This window comes from Nelumbo lutea, chromosome 1 (assembly GCF_056320005.1).
Source record: "Nelumbo lutea isolate HS-2025 chromosome 1, American lotus-T2T, whole genome shotgun sequence".
Classification (NCBI taxonomy): Eukaryota; Viridiplantae; Streptophyta; class Magnoliopsida; order Proteales; family Nelumbonaceae; genus Nelumbo; species Nelumbo lutea.
This window is the reverse complement of record NC_142684.1, coordinates 190,322,992-190,341,916: the sequence shown is the minus strand read 5'-3', so window position 1 is coordinate 190,341,916 and position 18,925 is coordinate 190,322,992. Positions and strand designations below refer to the sequence as shown.

The following is an 18,925-nucleotide window of genomic DNA, read 5'->3' as shown; positions in this document are numbered from 1 at the left end:
TTGCCGGTAGGATTAAGTTTCCAGATTCTCTGGTCAGGGGTAGCAGGAGAGATGGAGGCCTCATTAAGAGACTTTAGCAAACTTGCTATATCAGCAATCTCTATCTCTCTCAAGGGCCTTCTGAGGTTTAGATTCCAAATGGTTCCCAAAGAAGAGGGGCTAAGGCTTAGAAGCTACCATGGCTTTTTTGGACTGGGACAAGTTAAAAATTCTGGGGTAAGAGTTAGCAAGGGTATCCACTCCCCACCACAAGTCAGTCCAGAATTTAATTCTATTTCCGTTTCCCACTTGATATCTAATAGAATAATAAAAAAAAAAAAAGGTCATAGGTAGAAGAAATAGCTTTCCAAGGGTTAGAAGCTTTGACCCGGTTCAAGTAGACCTTGCTATCCCAACTGTTGCCATGTCTCCCGTACTTTCTCATGATGATTTTTTTTTATCAATAATTCTCATGATGATTTTTTTTATCAATAATTCTCATGATGATTTTTGTCCATAAAGCTTCCATTTCCAAGGGGTACCTCCACAGCCATTTTCCAAGAATGGTAAATTCCTTTCTTTGATATGCCCTAGCCCCAATCCACTGATTTCCTTAGGCTTGCAAACCTGATTCCAACAAACTAAACGACACTTCTTTTCACCACCTCCTTCCCAAAGGAAATCCCACTGGAGCTTTTCAATTTTACTTTTTACTTTTCCCGGGACTCGAAAAACCGAAAAGAAATAGATTGGCAGATTGGCAACGGATGCCTAAATAAGTGTGAGTTTCCCCCCTTTTGAAAGGTAGCTTTTCTTCCATGTGGCCCATCTTTTCCCACATTTTTCCACCACTAGGTCCCAAAAGCTTTGACTTCTCGGGTTCCCACCAAGAGGCATTCCCAAATAGGCAATGGGAAGCCTCTCCAATTTACAACCTAACAGCTCCTTAAACTTGTCCAAGAGAGAGTCACTAACATTTAGGCCCACAATACTGCTTTTAGTGAAATTGATTCTAAGTCCAGTCACCATCTCGAAAATAATTAACATCCTTTTTAGGTTGGAAATATTCTCCCAATCCACCTCCAAGAATATGATGATGTCATCAACAAACATCAAGTGAGCAACCTGAACTGCCTCCCTACCTATCTCAAATCCTTTCAACAAATTTAACTCCCTCACTCTTCGCAGCAAATAACTAGGATATCAGCCACAAAAGTGAAGAGTAGGGAGGGAGAGGACAGCCTGGTCTCAGGCCCCTATTTGCAATAAAGTATCCAGTAGGTTCACCATTTATTAGGATTAAGAATCAAGCAAAACTTATGCACCCTTTAATCCATCTCACCCACTGTCTACCAAAACCTCTCAGGCTTAGAATCTCTACCAAGCAGTCCCAATTCACTTTGTCATAGGCCTTTTCTAGGTCCATCTTGATTACAACCCCTGCCTTGCCACTTTGCCTTCTTTCTTCTACGCATTCATTAGCCACTAGTATACTGTCAATATTCTGTCTTCCATGCACAAAGGCAAATTGGTTGCACAGAATTAGATCTTTCAGCACATTCTTTGGTCTTGCCACCAAAACTTTAGCTACTATTTTGTATAAGCTTCCCACCAAACTGATAGGTCTTAAGTCCATAACTTCCAAGGATCCCTCATTCTTTGGAACTAGGGTGATAAAGGTTGAGTTGTTACCTTTGTTCACAATGGCCAAAAGATATAAATCTGCAAACACCTCCACCAAATCAGACTTGATTGTGTCCCAGCACAGTTGATAGAAACCGATAGAGAACCCATCCGGACCAGGAGTTCTATCACTATCCATCCTAAACACTATTTCCTTGATATCTTGTTCTTCAAAGGTTCTCTCTAGCCACAGCCTTTTGTCTTCAGACAGCTTAGGTCCCTCCCAGCTGTTCAGAGGAGTTCTACTAGATCCATCCTTTAAGTAGAGCCCTTTGAAATATTGCACAATAACTTTTGAAATTTCTCCTTTGTCCTCTCTCTCTCTCTCACTCTGCTCCACCCTCAATTTTGAGATATAATTCTTCCTTCTTCTCCCTAAAGTGTAACCATGAAAGAACTTCGAGTTATTGTCTCCCTCCTTCAGCCATCTCACCCAAGACCTTTGTCTCTAATAGATTTCTTCCCTTCTTATAAGCTTCTCCCATTCCTTTCTAATAATTTCTCTTCTGCTTCTACCATCTACATCCAAATTCCCCATTTGCTCACTTTGCTCCAAATCATCAAGCTCTTGAATTAGCTTATTCTTATCTTCCACAAAAAATTTTAAAACTCCTCTTCACCCCAAGCTTTTAGCTTCCTCTTCAAATATTTTAATTTCTGCTGCAATCGGAATCCTGCCCAACCATCCACTCTGCATTCCTCCCACCAAGAAGCTATTCTTTGCTGAAAATCCTTATGAGTAGTCCAAACCTTATCCAACCTGAAAGCAAAATCTTGTGGCGTTAAAGTCACCACCGACACACCAGGCCAGGTCATCAAATTCAAGCAAGGAGTCCAATTCCTCCCATAACCTCCACTCTGAGAAGGAGAATTTAGCCCATAAACTCCTGTCAGAATCCAGTTGAACCCATCGGAAGTGTTTGTGGAAAGGATTGAAAGGGTGACCTCTCCTTTGTCCACTTCTATCCTAGTAACCACCTCTTCTTTCCACACAAAGAGGATTCCTCCCACTGTTCCCATTGCTGGGAGATCTGCCCATTATCTTCCTCTGATTCCCAAATTGCTTTAATCAGTTTTCTGCTAATTACTTTTTTTGTTTCTTGTAAAATTACTATGTCTGGGTCTTCTCTCCTTAGAGTGTCTTTAACCAGATTTCTCTTCAAATTCCCTCCAACCCCCTTACATTCCAGCTCAAGATCTTCATGATTTGTCTACAACTTCCTTTCCCTTACCTAACCTTCTATCAGTGTTATTTACAGGTCGACCTCCCTGGTCAACAAAGCCCCATTGAAGCCTTTTGAACTCTTTGTTTGTCCCTTTCTTCCCCCCAGCTTCCAACTTTTTCCCCTTACTGCCTCCTTTTAACCCTCTCTGCTGCTTGAACCCATCCCCATTGTTCTCTTGATCAACATCTTTCTGGCAGATCTTCGAGAATTGAGCTTCTCCTTGTTCACAGGAACTTGCCATAGGTTGGGATAGAAGGCCACCATCACCAAAATCAAGAGAAACAAAAGGAAAATAGTGAAGCTCAGAGCTAGAAATGCAGGGAGAAGTAACACAGGAGGAACAAGCTAAAAGGTTAGACAAAAGGCCTGGAATGGATTTTGCCGCAAGTTTAGTCTTTCCTCCTCTCTCAAGGTGTCTAGGATCAGAGTGATTGTAATCTGGGTTCACCAGCTGCATCGGCTCCAGGATTTCCCTGCTACCCCAGTTCTCTCTGCTCTCGAACAAGGATTGGGCTCTTTTTAGGGCCACCTCTCGGCCATCAACACCTCCACAGATTCATATGAACTCAACTTTGAGTCGAAATCCTCTTCCAAATATTCCCTATCCAAGCTCGATCTTCCTGAAGACATCGGTGTAGGAGGGCAATTAGCATCTCTTACTTCCCCTCCAACGGATTGCAGGGTATCTTGAACGTCTTCTCCTAAGAATAGAGGGGGACTGTTGTGATTGTCTTCCTCATAAGGCCATTCGGTTTGGGCTTTTGTGTTTATTCGGTCCACATTCTCAGGTCTGACAAGGCCAAAAGAAGAGGTTTGGTTCGGATTTTAGGCAGATCACCCACCTGAGTCATGTTGTCCTTCTCCCCTGGGTTTCTTTCTACTTAAATTTTGAAATTTAAACAAAATTTCCTTTCTTACCTGAGTTTCTTCCACAGTCCAGCCAGCCTTCTTTTTATAGTTCTTGTTCTTGACTTTTCTTCTATTCAAAGTAACCTCTTCTGCAGGTGGTTGATCCTACACCACACACAACTTCACCTGAGAAGCAGTTGGCACTACAACTCCCCCTAACATGTCACGTGTGCTGGAATCAACTTGGTGAGTTGACTCAGCTAAGCTTTGCACTAACTCGTTCATCTTCTATCCTCGATTGAGCAAAAGAGCCAAACGTCTTTGTCAAAGATAGGGATTACGCGGGGCACTGCAAACACTCCTCTGCTTCTCACCCTAGTCCTAGCGAACCAAAGACCCTGGAAGCCTCTCATTTTTTCATTGGTACTTTCCAATCCACCACAAAGGCTTCCTGTTAGATTGAAGACCTCCATTGTCTAGAGATGAAAGGGGAGGCCACGTATCACTAGCCATTCGTCAAAGCTCAGAGAAGCAAGGTTTGTATTCACTTTCGACCACCACTGTTCGATCAAAGCCTTCTTTCCATAAATAGACACCAAACCCAATCTTGCCCACCTGCTAACTATCTCCTCCAATGGGGCAAACCCCACTCCCTTGCTCATCTCAAAAGGTTTCAGAGTTAACAGCTCTGAGGAATGCAGATTTGCAGAGAATCCTAACTCCATGTCTCTCCAACTTAACTCCTCTTGTTTGGTGCAGATGGAGGTTGTCTTCCAACTTCCAAATGGACCAAGTCAACAAACCATGGAGATAAAGGCTCGACCTCCGACCACCACCACTCTACTCTTGCCTTTCTCTAAACTTGGAAACTCCTCCAATGAAGGGGCGTCCGATTTTGACCTTTCCTTACTGACGATAACCAATTTCAGAGCACTTGTCATCGTCTCCCACCCAAAGGTGTTGGCCTCTTCAAGAATGCAGATACTTCGCATTTTATTCGCACCCTCCCAATGGCTTAGTCTAATGAATCTTCCCCATCTATTTTCTGCAACTAGGATAGTAGTTATTCTTCCCTTGTCCACTAAACTTAAAGGTTCAGATGTTCTATTTCGATTTTCTAGAATTTTTTTTCCAAAACATTCACTGACCATATTACCTCTTCCTTTACTCCTCTTTTAGAGAGATTATAGTCCAACCCCCTCTTCCTCACTCTAGAATCACCAAATCACAATCACTAGAAGACCGGCTTGTGTCCAGTTTGAAGGTTTTGGAATCAATAGCTATACATTTGCGCCAGCAGGCCCAGCACTCCGTCAACATTTGAACGTCGCTCGTCAAAAGAAACACAACCGTAGATTCCAATTACCGTCGGTCGTCGGTTACTTCTTTCTGTTCATCTTCCACATCATGCAAGGCAAAACTTCGATCAGGGACATAGCCAAGCGCCTTCTCTTAATGTAAAGTATAAATTGGAAAAAAGAAAAACAAACTGAAAAGAGTAACTGCATGGACAGCTCAATCATAATTTCTTTCTTCTTTCTTTTTTATTTTTAGGGGGTGTTGTTAGAAACCCTTTGCACATTTTTTTATTGATCAGTAACTGATAGAGTTTATAAGGAGGGGAAGAAGTATGGGAAGATAGAAGATGAAAGTAAAGAAAGTAAAAATAAAGAAACAAAAATTAAGGTAGTGGAGGTCTACTAGACCTTTCAATGTTTTCTCTAGACTTTTTGCTTAAAAAAAGAAAAAAGATGCTTGTTTTTTCTTCGGATCCATGGGCATACACAATGGAGTAGCCCATCCCCATAACCACCCCCCCCCAAAGCCTGATAAAGGTGGGATTCAACTCCAAGTCTCCACTACAACCAACCAGAGACCCTACCAACTGAGCCAGTCAACACCATCAGGGGTGGAGAGGAACTTGAAAGTGGTGATTGAATGGATGAAGAACAGGAGGGAAGAACCATGGTGTCTTAGACATGTAACCAGAGAGATAAGATCTTTGTTATCCAAGGTGAGCATCATGCTCCATTAGATTTGAGATCAGCAAAAGAGCTGGAAGCTACTTGGCTGGGAGGATGTTGGTAGAAAACAGATAAACTGGACCAAACTCCCCAGTCTAGGGGTCTATAGATATATTGGGGACCTGATTACTCAGCCAGGGGCTTGCATGTTTATCTTGTCATCTCCTTTACTGTACTTTCATGTCTTCTGATTGAATAATTTTTTGTTCATTTTTCAAATATAAGGAAAGAAATTTTTCATTAAACAAAAGGAAATCAGTACAAAGCTGTTGAGATGGCACCGAAAGAACTTAGAAGTCTGAATAGCTTGCATCAGTAAATAAGAACAACCTAACCATCTCAAAAGAAAATTAAAAAAGAAAAGAAAAGAAAAACCCCAACAAACCTTTTCGAGCCATAACTCTGAACTTTCGACCAAGTGAAGGACTTCTTCTGGATCATACAAGTCTGAGGACTGTAGGAAAAACTGCAGTCTCTCTCTGACTGAATTATGAAAGATTGAACCAATCTCAACATCAGAAATATTTGTCTGTTCTGATGTTGCAGTGCCCAGGGTTTGTTGATTGATTTCCATTTCTACAGCTTCAATAGCTGATTTGGCAAGTGAAAGAGCATATAAAGTATGGAATCGAGTATCATAAGAGTCTTGATCCTCAATCAACCATTGCAAATACCTGCACAGATTAATGAAACTTAAATAAAATCCACTACTGTGAATTATTATTATTATTATTATTATTATTATTAGTAGTAGTAGTAGTAGTAGTAGTAGTATTTTGGATATATCTACTGTGAAGTATTATTGCCACAGCAGTTTCGTAAGTATTATGTGAAAAAATAGTTTGAACAAGATATTTTCTAGACAAAATTCAAGGTGGAAGTTCTGTACACCATAAAGGGAAGTGACATCCTCATGGTTCATGAATTATATATATAGTAGCTGACCTTCTATTCAATGAATCAAAATAACTGACTAGAGCTGACAAAACCTACTAGCATAACCAATCCAAAATACTGATGTTTTCATTCATTCATTCATTTGTCTATTTGATCAGTAACTGCACTTGTGCTTGTATTTTTCCATTTCTTTTCTTTTTGTACAGATAAGGTAAATATTGTATTTGTAAAGATAGGCAAAATAACCATCACAAGCAATGATTTACACAGCAAAATGACAAATACACACCAAAGAAGGAGAAAAAAGAAAAATATATATACAGTAAAGGAAAGATTAAAAAATCAGACAGTCAATGACTTCTGCGCCTTTGGACTTTCAGTGGCCCAATAGGTAACACAGACTCAACAAAGGCTGAAGTGATGGCAGCACTCACTGGTATCAGAATAATAAAAAGTTTAGGCATTCAGAAATTATCCATTGTTGGAGACTCTGCTAATACTATCAAATGGCTGAAAGACAAGGAGGGGGGTCCGTAGAGGTTGAGTCATTATCTGTCAGAGGCAAGAGACTCCTTGGAAAATTTAAATGTTAATCTGATGTGGATACCGAGGGAGATGAATCATATTGCAGATGGATTAGCTAAAATTGGAGCAAACTTAGAAAATTTATACAGCAACAGGCTTCCCCCCTTGTAATTTTGCATTTCTGCTGTTTAAGTTCTCTTTCCTTTATTTAGTACATCTGCTCATGTACTCCTTGTTCTATTTAATGAAATCTGATTAACTTTTTCTCAAAAAAAAAAAAAAAAAGACTTCTGAGCCTTTGAAGATTGATCCCCTTCAATGGAAACAAAAACAAGTTCCTTGACCTTCCCTATAGGATAACTATTTTCATCTATAATGAAGGGCATACCTCTGAAGAATCTCCACCTTTTTAGGATCAATGGCAGCAATAACTTCGTCTGTTATAAAAAACACAAAATTTATTAGTTTAAATCCCAACAAATGAAGAACCAACTGATTTGCAAATATATATATATACATATATATATATATATATATAAAAGAAATGCATGCAAATAATAAAAAGCAGCTTGTATCATTAACCTACCAGGAACCAAGATCAGAATCTAATCAGTTGCACACCCTCACCAAATTGTTATCTAGAGTTCGGGAAAGAGGAAGGGTATTGATTGGAAAAATGGTAAAATCTTAGGCTGAAGCATGAGAATGCAATTGCAATTTAATCTGGTCCGGACCGGCATTGGGTAACACTGGAAGTTCTGTTGGCCCAGTCCACCCCTCCAAAAACCATGGACGGCCATAGTCAGCATTGGGCAATGCCCTTTTTAGGATAAAAGACTTAAACTTCCCTTGACCTTTCTCCTGAATACTAAAAACTCCCCTTTCTTTTCAAAGTGGACTAAGACCTCCCCTGTCAGAGTTATGTCTAACAGAATGTCAAAAGTCTCTTTTGCTCTTATTAATTCTTCAAATTTTCAAAATAAAGGCAAAGATACGCTCACTGTAAACCATTCAAGCTATATAGGCTGGTCGAACCCTGCTTGCCTATGGTTACTTTGAACACATAAGGAGAATGGCAGTCATCTGTTGAAGAAGAATACTGTTTCCTTTTCCCATGCACATAGTCAGGAAATGATCTTTAAATGTGCCTTGCAATTTTGGGATATAAGAATTGTAGTCATTAGGGATTGTTTGAATGCCATTCTCCTGATGAAATCTTCCATGACTCCATCCTCTATGGTGCCTTGGAGAATGAGAGTCCAACATACTATCCTAAGGAAATACGCTCACAGTCTGTAATTTTTATTAGCCTGATGCAGGAGCTGAAGAGTCAAAATTGGAATTTTATGAAATTTTATGTACAATAGGGGTATTTTTGTCATTTTGTCACTTTCTGTGGGGTCCAATGATAGGGTTTAATTTGTCTGGTTATATTTTGTTTATGTTTAAAATTTTAGAGTCATTGAGTTATTGAATAGGATATGATAACTTAGTTTAAGTCTAAGGCTGTGTTTGGTTGCAGTGCAAATTCATTTGCACTGATGCAAAACTATGGTAGTGCAAATAATTTGGGTGCAAGTTTTGATTTATTTTTGTTTCAAATTTTACCTTACTTTGTTTGGTTGCTTTACAAATGAAGTAGAATAAGACCCAAAGAAAAATTAAGTAAAATCCAAAACAAAATTAAACCAAAATTTGCATTTTTTTTTCATTTGGGCTCCCATACATTTGTACTAGTGCAAATAAAATTGCACTGCAACCAAACACAGCCTAACAGTTTGATTCCTAGGACTATTATGATTCTAACAGTTTGGCTCGTAGGATTATTATGAGTTTAGAGTCTATAAATATGCATGGATGTTTTACACAGGCAACAAAATATATTCAGTTTCTTCAGCTTATGCTAACTATGGTAAGTGATTCCCATGCCCTAGAGTGGTTCTAGGCACCCTGTGAGTGATTCCAGGCATTTTTCTCTCTTCTTTCTATCCCTATTTTCTCTCTTATTCCTTCAAGAAGCCATTACAGCCATAAATTTTTTATCAAAGAAGACCATTCAACATTCTTTAAGGACTGGAAGCAAGCATGTTCTATAGGCCTAGGGTATCTAATGAACAACCATACAGGTCTAAAACCAGTGATGGTTGGGTTTCTAAACCATATGAAGGGTCTTTGGTTGACTTATTTGAGAAGATGGTCAAAGAAAATAGATCTAATAATGTTAGCTACGGGAGTAAGGTTTTCAAAAATGTTAGAAGAGAAAGGGAAATACCAGATTTCAAAGGAGATGATCCACAAGCATTCTTTGATTGGGTTGTTGAACTAGAAGAATATTTTGGTTGGCATGATATGTTCGACAAACAAAGGATTAGATTTGCGTGCATGAAGCTAACGGGTTATGCTAAAGTATGGTGGAGGACTCTTGAGCCTAGAAAAAAGAGGCGATCATCCAATTAATACATGGGCAGAAATGAAGAGGTGTTTGCAATAAAAGTACATCCCACTAAACTTCCACAATGATCTATATGTTGAATAATTTCGAGCAAAAGAAGAAGCAACAGAAATTGATTCCCATCCTAAAGCTGAAGTTGAGGATGAAGCTAAAGAAGAAGAATTTCAAGCTATAGAAGTTATAGATATTAAAAATCAAGAGGATGCAGACCAAGAAAAAACAGAAATTGATGCAGTTTCCAACACTCATGATCAATTTGAGGTTAATTATTAAGAAGAAATAAAAGTCGAGCAAGTTAAAGAAATTCAGGTGCAAGATAAATATGTGTTGATTGTAGTAGATCCTAGTAAGGAAGTAAGTGACTTTACCTTACAAGTCCAACTAGAACTAATTCAAGAATTACAACCTAGCATAGCACAAGTTCCACCAACATCAACAATGGAAGGAGTCCTAGAGTTTGTTGAAGAACCAAGGATAGCAGAACACATAGAGATGGTGATTCCTAAGATAGAGGTTGAAGGAAAAGTTCCAAATGTTGCAGTTGAGGGTTTGGAAAAGCGAGGAGAAGATTCATCACAATGGCTGGTTGATGAATTAAGTGTTCAAGAAACTAATATTATTGATGATTTAACAAAGATGGTTATGGAAGGCAGTGTTTCAGAAATACGTTTCTTTCAAGATCCTTTTCTAGTTCTGTATGTGACCTCTACTCTACAATTCAAGCATGTAGCTGTGGGAAGTTCTACAGTTTGAATTGAAATCCCATCAGCATTGAATTGAAATTTCTTGTGATTCATGCATGACCTTAGCTGATATGGGTGCTATAGTTTCTCTAATTCTCTATATTTTCTACCCTAAGACCATTTTTTTCATTTTATTGTCTTATTGTAGCCAAGCCTTAAATCTTACAATCTGATTTGGTGAAAATGTAAATTTTTAAGCCTATTTCTTCAAAACCTAAGAAGTATGTTTGTTTCTTTTCCCAAAAGGTCCTATCGCACCCACCAAAAGTCCTGCATCGTCCCCTCTAGAATACTTTTCCTCCTTCCAGAAGAGAATTTCTTGGTGATGGAATTCCCTTTTGCCCAAATCTTCTATATCATTTGTAACACCAATTTAAAGTCCAACACAAGAGCAACTTTAAAGTACAGTATCTAGGGTTCATAATTACCTTTATAGAGAAAATATTTACCTCCTAAATGCAACAGCAATATTAGAAGACCGTCAAGAAGTAGTTGAATTCCGTTTCACTATCAATTATACAAGGATATAAAGAGAACTTTTTCTATAGTCAAAAGAACAGTCTCTCATTTAATCCTGAGCCACCACCACCCCCCAACCCTAATACCCAAAAGAAAAAAGAAAAAAGAAAAGAAAAAAACACATTGACATGTAAACCAAAGTGCAGATAATCAAAGCAAATGGGCAATGACTAATAACATTCACAAAGGGCTCACCAGGTGCAAGCTGATTGTCTCTTTTATCTGATGTTAAAATTCTAACAGCAAGCCCCTGGTCCACGTCTGCAACCTAAGAAGAGTCAATTTTCTGATTAGCTATTGAACTAATGCAGGTAGAAAAGCTTCAATCATAGCTTCTACAAGAAACATTACATACCCATCCAACATGTTGCAGAACCATGTCTTCATCAGATGACTCCTCAAGAAGTTTTGTTGCTTCTATTGCAGCAGTCTTCTTACCAGAGATAACATTATTGCAGGTATCTGAAGTTTCATCTTCAACTACAGTGTCTTTCCATAGGCCAGAAGAATAATTTCTTGCCAAAACACGCCAAATTGCAAGAGCTTTTGAACTCATCCCTTTACTTGCATACAAGAAAGCAAGTGTCCTTAAATGCCCAGGACCATCTAATAGAGTCTCCAACTCTTCCTGCATCAGCCATGGAAGTTGCAGGGTCATCCTTTGAGCAGGCTTCTAACAATGATTTCTTTGCTTTGCAATACACAAGAATACTACAATTACATTGATTTCCAACATATGCACACTGCACATGGTCTTGAGGCCTATAATCACTAGTTTATCTATAACCACAACTATTTAAAGACCGCATGTGTCAAATGATAAAGTAGAAATAACAAAAATAACTAAAACACAAGATCATACCACTACACAACTATTCTCTGAAGATGCCAACTGTTCCATATCATCTACACGATTAAGGGCTCTATAGAGATACATAAGAAGAGTGTCAACACCCTCTTTCACTGATGGTGTCAAATCCTTCTCCCGAGAAACTTGTAGATACCTACAGTATTAACAGAATGTTTGATAAAGTAATGTAATCACAAAAATGTTGACACAAGAAAAATGAAACATAATTTAGCAGCACTTGTTTAGTATTTTGATTTATGTGCAATTAACAATGGGAACCAACAAAATGTTAAATTGATATACAGACCAAAAGCAAAAGAAGAGATGAACCTGATCATGTTTTGGATTGCTGACTCCAATAGATATGCTCTACTTGGTGGATTCAAAAGAAAATCTTCATTAGTTGCAGTCTCTACACCTGCCTTCCTAAGAAATCCAGCTCTTTGAATAGCCATTAACCCATCATCTATAACATCTTCAAGAGGTAAAGGCGGTGGATGCAAGCTCCAGTACCGCTTCCTGGGGACCTGAAATATACAAGTTCAGTTTCTTTGTTTATCTTTTTGTCTTCATAATAATGGGCCGTGGATATTATACATGGTTGCTCACTAATCCACATGCACAAACCTTGGTGTAATTTATAGACATGCAAAAGCATGCAAATGCATTAGAGGGTGAGTGGGAGTGGGGCTAGAGGCAACTCCACTATGATTCAGATCACAAGAAAAATAGTGCTTCTCCACAGAAGAGTGTCAAGAATGTTCATTGTTTGGCACAACCAAACATGACATTTCAAAATAAATTCTATTGCAAACAGCTTGTCCAGTTAAAAAGGAGAGTCTGTACATGCTTCCTAGACCCTCATAAAAAAAATGGAAAATAAAAAAGTTTGCAAGCAAAATTACAGGACATGGATCATAAGATCCAGTTAAAAAGGAGAGTCTGTACATGCCCAAGGGAATATGTTCTTTCCAAAATAAGGCATGTAACTGGAAAATATATGGCAATAAGAAATCAAAAGAGCAAAAAAAATAAAAGAAATACCAGCAGTGACCAGCGGTTTGGATCCCGCATTATAAATGGAAATACTTCAGAAGGTTCCATCATTTCCGACAGCAAAAAATGGTTTATGGCTTCCTCAAAATGCAAATCAAATAACAAGAGAAACCCCACTTGAGCATGCACAAAAGAAAGCATTTCCTTTGTCATTTCACCATCACACTCAAGTTCTTCTACTAAAGAGATGGCATCCTTAAAATTCTTCTTCCTCAATAGGTCTTTTATTTGTTCTTCAGCAGATACTTTCCGATAACAAATGGCCTGTAGAAGTGAACATGAAGTTCTGGTAACAACAACATGAGAATGAAATGAGAACAGGTGCTTCAACCTAAGAATGAATGCATACCATAATGCCCTGTCAATATGACCACGAAGTATGATCTATCTACTTTTAAGCCAGAAATATAATTGTTATGTATTCAGTACCCAACATAAGATTCAAAGCTTCCAATCTTAAGCATAATAGAATTAGAAAATTTTCATTGTACTTCTAAAGGATGGTAATAACAAAATGGCTGCTAGATTTTCTGGCAAATTTAACTCCAGTGAAGAGAGAACAAACTCTGCTGGGAAATATTGATCCCACTCTCATTACAAAATACAATAGAATGTTTAAGTCCTTATTTGGGTAAAATAACATTTAAGCCATTGGGTGTGAAAGTTAAGCCTTTTTTATCAATGAAAGTTAAACCTTATCCCAAGTTCCCAACTATATGAGGTCAGCTACATGAATCATGTTTTGCCATTCTGTTCTGTTTAGATGCCAAATCCATTGTTAAATTATGAGAGTTTAAACCATTTCTTACTACTTCAACCCATGCCCTTTTTGGTCTGCCCCTAGCCCTTTCTAGCCCCTTCAAATTGTAATAGATTGCTGCTTCTTATAGGTGCTATAGATGGCCTTGTATACATGTGACTAAACCATCTTAATCTACTTTCCCTCATTTTGTCAACCATCAAAGCTACTCTTAGGTTCCTCCGAATGACTTCATTTTTGACCTATCATTTCTAGATTTCCACTCATCCATCTCAAGTATACAAATTTCTACCACACTCATTTTCAGGACATGTTGTTTCTTGACTGCCCCACTCTGCTCTATACAGCATAAGACTTATTTTATGGAATTGACCTTACAACCATTTTATGAATTTTTTCTTTTTAACCTAAATGGAATCCACCTATCACATAAGATTCCGGATGCACCCCTCCATTTTGTCAATCCTGCTCTAATTCTATGAGCAACATCCTCCTCAATCTCTCTCTTGTTATGAATTATCAAACCAAGGTAAGGGAAAAGGCCAAGCAATGGGGATTTCAAAAATTTGAGGTGGAGGGAGACACTAAACCGTTAATAGGATGGCTGCAAACAAAAGTTCAGGTGTATGAACTTTTAAACAACAAATGAGGGAAATACTTTGCTTAGCAAAGGATGTTGGAGTAATTTTCAAGTGGGTAAGGAGTTTAGCCAATTCTGTGACTGATACTTTGGCAAAGCAGGGGACCTTCAGGGAGAACCTTTTTTGGGCTTTGTTGTAACTATTGAAATTGATTGGGGTCAACACGCATACTCTGAGTGGTTGACAGTGTATAATGATTAACTGCTATTTTTAATGAAAGTTACCGGTTCCAATCAAAAAAAATTCTCTTGGTATCCAATCCTAAGTGTACCCTGATTTGCACTTCTATTATTATTAAATTTAAATAGCATATATTATGTTTTAGTCCTTTGTTAGTTTCATAAATCAATACAATGTCATCAACAAACAACAAGCACCATGGGCATGGCTGCAAGTAAAACAAGGACCAAGTGCTAAGCCTAGGTGAAGACCCATTATATCTATAAAATCTGATAACTATCCCACATGTGTTCTAACATTGGTTGTTGCATCCTCATACACATCCTTAATTAGGTCGACATACATATTAAGAACTCTTTTCTTTTCCAAAATGCATCAATATTATCTCTCTAGGGACTCTATCATATGCTTTCTCTAGATCATTGAACACCATATGAAAACCTCTCTTCTTCTGTCTAAACTTTTCTGTCAATCATCTAAAAAGAAATATAGATTCCATGGTTGATCTCCCTAGCATAAACCCAAATTGATACTCTAATATGCTTGTTTCATGTCATAACCTTTGCTCAATTAGCCTCTCTCAGAGTTTCATAGTGTGGCTCATGGTTTTAATCCTATGATAATTATTACAACTTTGTATATCAACTTTGCTTTTTAGTATAGACACTGTAGTGCTCTTTCTCCAAACCACAACTAATTCTGTTGCTTATATTTTTTCACCATCAAGAACATACAAAATTAAAGGTATGTGCATACTCAATTTTTTAATTGGTAAAGATATGATCATAATATACACTATAAAAATCGAATTGGTCATTGTAAGCATGTCTGGCCTGGCCAATGATATGATTTGGAAGGAACTCAGAAAAGGGCTCCACAATTTTGGGTGGAAGGATGCCTCCTCAGAAAAGGGGCCATACTGACTAGGCCCAGTTACTGTTTACCAAAGGATAAGGTGCCCACAAAGTCTAAGACAGTATACTGAGAATGACACTTGCCCAATGTCAAAAGGTCAAGGAAGTTGGTGAACTAGTGACAAAGAGCTGGCAACCAAAGCATACAGCCATATGTGAGCATGAGTAGTTGTTCGATATTCAAAAAAATTATGCATACTAAATGCATGTACGTTATACAACTTAGATCTACATCTCAATGTGAAACTGCAAGCATTCATGCAAATGGCATAACAAATTCTTGAGACAAACTATGTCATATGGTAGTCCTGCTATGTTCATGGCCAACATACTCAAGCTGGAAAAGTACTAATATTTGTTTAACCTAAATTGTACTTAACATAGACTATTTACTAGGACCAGAAGCACAGTCAAATTAAGGACACATAACTTTTAAGAGTTTGACATGAACCATGGTCAATACCATTTGGACGTATGGCATACTTAGGGTAAATCTCATCCAAGGTCCGTTGGCTCCAATCTTTTTTATTTTTAATTTATGTTTATCTCAGTCAGGAAGCTTATCATCATACGTGGACAAATATCTCGAGTATACCTTAGAAGGTGTTGCAACAACAAGAAGTTCCCCTGTTCTGCTCTCCTCATTTGCGACAAGACAAGGCCCAACTCCTTCCCCTGCAAAAGAAAGTGACTGAATGCAGAGACTAGTTCTCTTGTGGTATAAGTCCATCCTTCCAGCCTTTACAACTATCACATGGGAAGATATCTCCCCAACAGAATCTGGAAGATTTCGGAAAACTAAACTCCCTCCAACCGGCTGTCCAAAAGCATTGACAGTGATCCCAACATTATCAACGAACAGAAGCACATTATGGTCTTTCAATAGACATTTAAGACATGGAGGACTGGATGAATCCGGAAGGGAAAATATAGGAGCACTTTGCCCAGTAATGCAAGAAAATAAAGTATACCCATTACCAGTACCGACAATTATTGAGTCATCAAGCCACACCATGGTCTTGATTCCCTCGATACCATGGATTTCTTTCAAAACCATGAAAACACCCCCCATATCCGCATCCCTATCTATCCTATCAGTTCTGCAAGACAAGAGGAGCTCTATCAAAATCAACCTTTTGCCAACTGCAACGGCGACAACACAATTACCTTCTCCCAGAGATTCAGGCTCTCTAGTTTTCATACCATTTGTCCTAATCCCTCCTCCTAGCTTCTGAAGAAACCGCTGACCGGCGCTAGATAACTCGGACGGAGGAATGCCATCCCTAAGTAGATCTGAACTCGTTGAATCACCAGAACGAAATCTTCTGGCAACGACAGTTGCTCCTTTAGGAAAACTCAATCTCCGACAGTGTTGTAACAGAAACAGATCAAGCAAAAATATAAATCCATCCGAAACTACCAGAATTTTCTGTACTTCGACGAGTACATGAATTGAATCCACTGGGCAATCACTAATCGATGTTGATCTCAAAAAGGATAAACCTTTGGAAGAAGAAACATTAGAGCTAGTGGAATTTTCTTGTTTAGTCCCGTTTTCATCAACCAAGATAGGAACGGAATCACGAATATCAACAGAAGAAGGGTTTAGGGAGAGTAGAATGATCTTTCCTCTTGCAGTACCGATATAAATTAGTGTTTGAGAATCGGATATTGTCGAAATTGCTAGAGATCGAAAAGGACGAGTGGTGGACGGAGGCAAAGTTGAGGCCTTTGATGAATCGAACTCTGCAACAGCTTCCAGCACCGTTCGAGACTTGGGTTCAAGCTTCTCCATCGAAGCTAAGATGTTCGGGTTAGGAGATGAACTGAAAACAACTCCCACTCTTCGAATTATCGAGAGAGGGGAATGGCAGTCCAAATTCATGCTAGTGAACTTCCTTTATGTTGCTTCATTGAGTATGTAAACCATGAGTTTCTTGAATCTTGACGTCGTTTCCTTGACTGGCAGATTTCGGAGTTCGGACCTCGAGGAAGCCGGTTACTAACGAGTAACGAGAGTCCTCGTTATCGTAGAGGGCTTGAAATATGTGCAGTAATAATAGGAGTATGCAACTGGTTGTAAATTTGTAATTAGGTTGGGTCGGGTAGATGCAACGGGGTTATGCAAACCCAAACCTCTGTACAAACTCTGAAAGCGTATAAATCCAGCCGCACATTGTGGTCATCTATCCATAAATTTTAAATATATGTATGTAAATATTCCTATGTACAGTTAGATGTTATCTCGAAAAGTTTTTGCTTCCAAGATATTCCAACTCAGGATACTATCTAATAAAAGAGATTCGGAATAGGGGTGAGCAATCGGTTCCGAATTTCGAAAAACCGAATTAAAAAAAAATCAAAATCGAAATTGAAATCGAAATTTTTCGGTTCGGTTTTTGATTATTTTTGGTTAAAACCAAATTTTAATAATATATATTCTATTATATATATTATAATATATTATATATTATGAAATTAAATTTCAAGATATTATATATTACATATAATAATAATGACTTTGATTAATTCGGTTAACCGAAATTCTAATTTCAAAAACATAAATCAAAAACCAAAAAACTGAATCGATTTAATCAAAAACCAAAAAGCCAAACCGAAAGAACTAAAATCGAAATTTTTTATTCAATTATTTGGTTTTAACCGAAATGCTCACCCCTAATTTGGACTCAGTATTGGGTTAGATTTTAGGTCGGGTAAATGATTTATGGATTCTACATAGAATTAGCAACACACCACAGGGTGTGCTCTAGGGCTTCAAATAAGAGGGTGTTTGGTAGGGGTGCAAATGATCCGATCCTATTTGGTCGAAACTATATCATATCGGGTTGGATTCGGGTTCCTTGTCCGAAGCAATAATGGCTTATCCAATATATTATATATTTATGAATATAAATATATATAATACATATATATGTTATTTATTTATTTATAAATATTTTTTTTATAAATTTGTTAAATTCTTTATTCTTTTATAAAAAAAAATGTATATATGATGAGAATAACTAAAAAATACTCATATTTTTTTGTTTTTATTTTATTTAAATTAGTATATTTAAATTTTTTTTAATAATTTATTCATTTTTAAAGAATACAAGTTGGATCGGATCATATCCAAAGATCTAACTTACCAATAGGATTCAAATTAAAATCGAGTCCTAACAAATCTAGTCAAATCTTCGGAGTGGATTGGATTGGATCCAACATGAACAGTGTCGGGTTGGATTCGAATATATCATAATTCAAATCCGATCCGATCCGTTTGCATCCCTAGTGTTTGGTTATGTAGACGTTTATTGAAAAAAGGGGGAAATCCTTATCAGTACCCTGTACTTTGGCTCGAGTGACAATTTGGTCCCCAAACTTTAAAATGCGACAATCCAATACCCGTACTTTCAAAATGGACAATCTAGTACTCAAACTTTCAAAATGTAACTATTGTTAATTAGTCCATTAATCAGCATTTAAGTGACATTTGAAAAGTAAAAAATGTCCTTCTAATGGCATCTAATTCTCTTTATGAACCATCCAAACATTGACAAAAAATTGAACAGTCCTAAATCTTAGCCTCTTCTATTCAAAAAAGTTGGTGAATGTTTAGAAGAATCT

The 18,925-nt window shown here is 37.8% G+C and overlaps 1 protein-coding gene across 5 annotated transcripts in view; it reads right to left on the bottom strand.

Annotated features, from left to right (window-relative positions):
* LOC148879998 (Vacuolar sorting protein 39) overlaps nt 1-17,471 on the bottom strand; it is a 38,322-nt gene extending 20,851 nt beyond the window's left edge. Inside the window, exons 1-8 of one of the 5 annotated variants that reach the window (XR_016104418.1) lie at nt 15,894-17,348; nt 12,792-13,067; nt 12,078-12,274; nt 11,760-11,901; nt 11,253-11,525; nt 11,093-11,165; nt 7,572-7,620; nt 6,147-6,435 (exon numbers count right to left, since the gene is read on the bottom strand). Coding sequence is in view for 4 of the 5 variants with exons in the window: in XM_088961782.1 (XP_088817908.1) it covers nt 6,147-6,435; nt 7,572-7,620; nt 11,093-11,165; nt 11,253-11,525; nt 11,760-11,901; nt 12,078-12,274; nt 12,792-13,067; nt 15,894-17,183 (2,589 nt within the window). In the remaining variant the exon portion in view is untranslated. Of the gene's footprint in view, nt 1-6,146; nt 6,436-7,571; nt 7,621-11,092; nt 11,166-11,252; nt 11,526-11,759; nt 11,902-12,077; nt 12,275-12,791; nt 13,090-15,893 lie in introns of all 5 variants that reach the window. The other 4 variants (XM_088961782.1, XM_088961784.1, XM_088961785.1 and 1 more) reach the window with 4 other exon arrangements.
* Between the last annotated feature and the right edge of the window lie 1,454 nt (nt 17,472-18,925).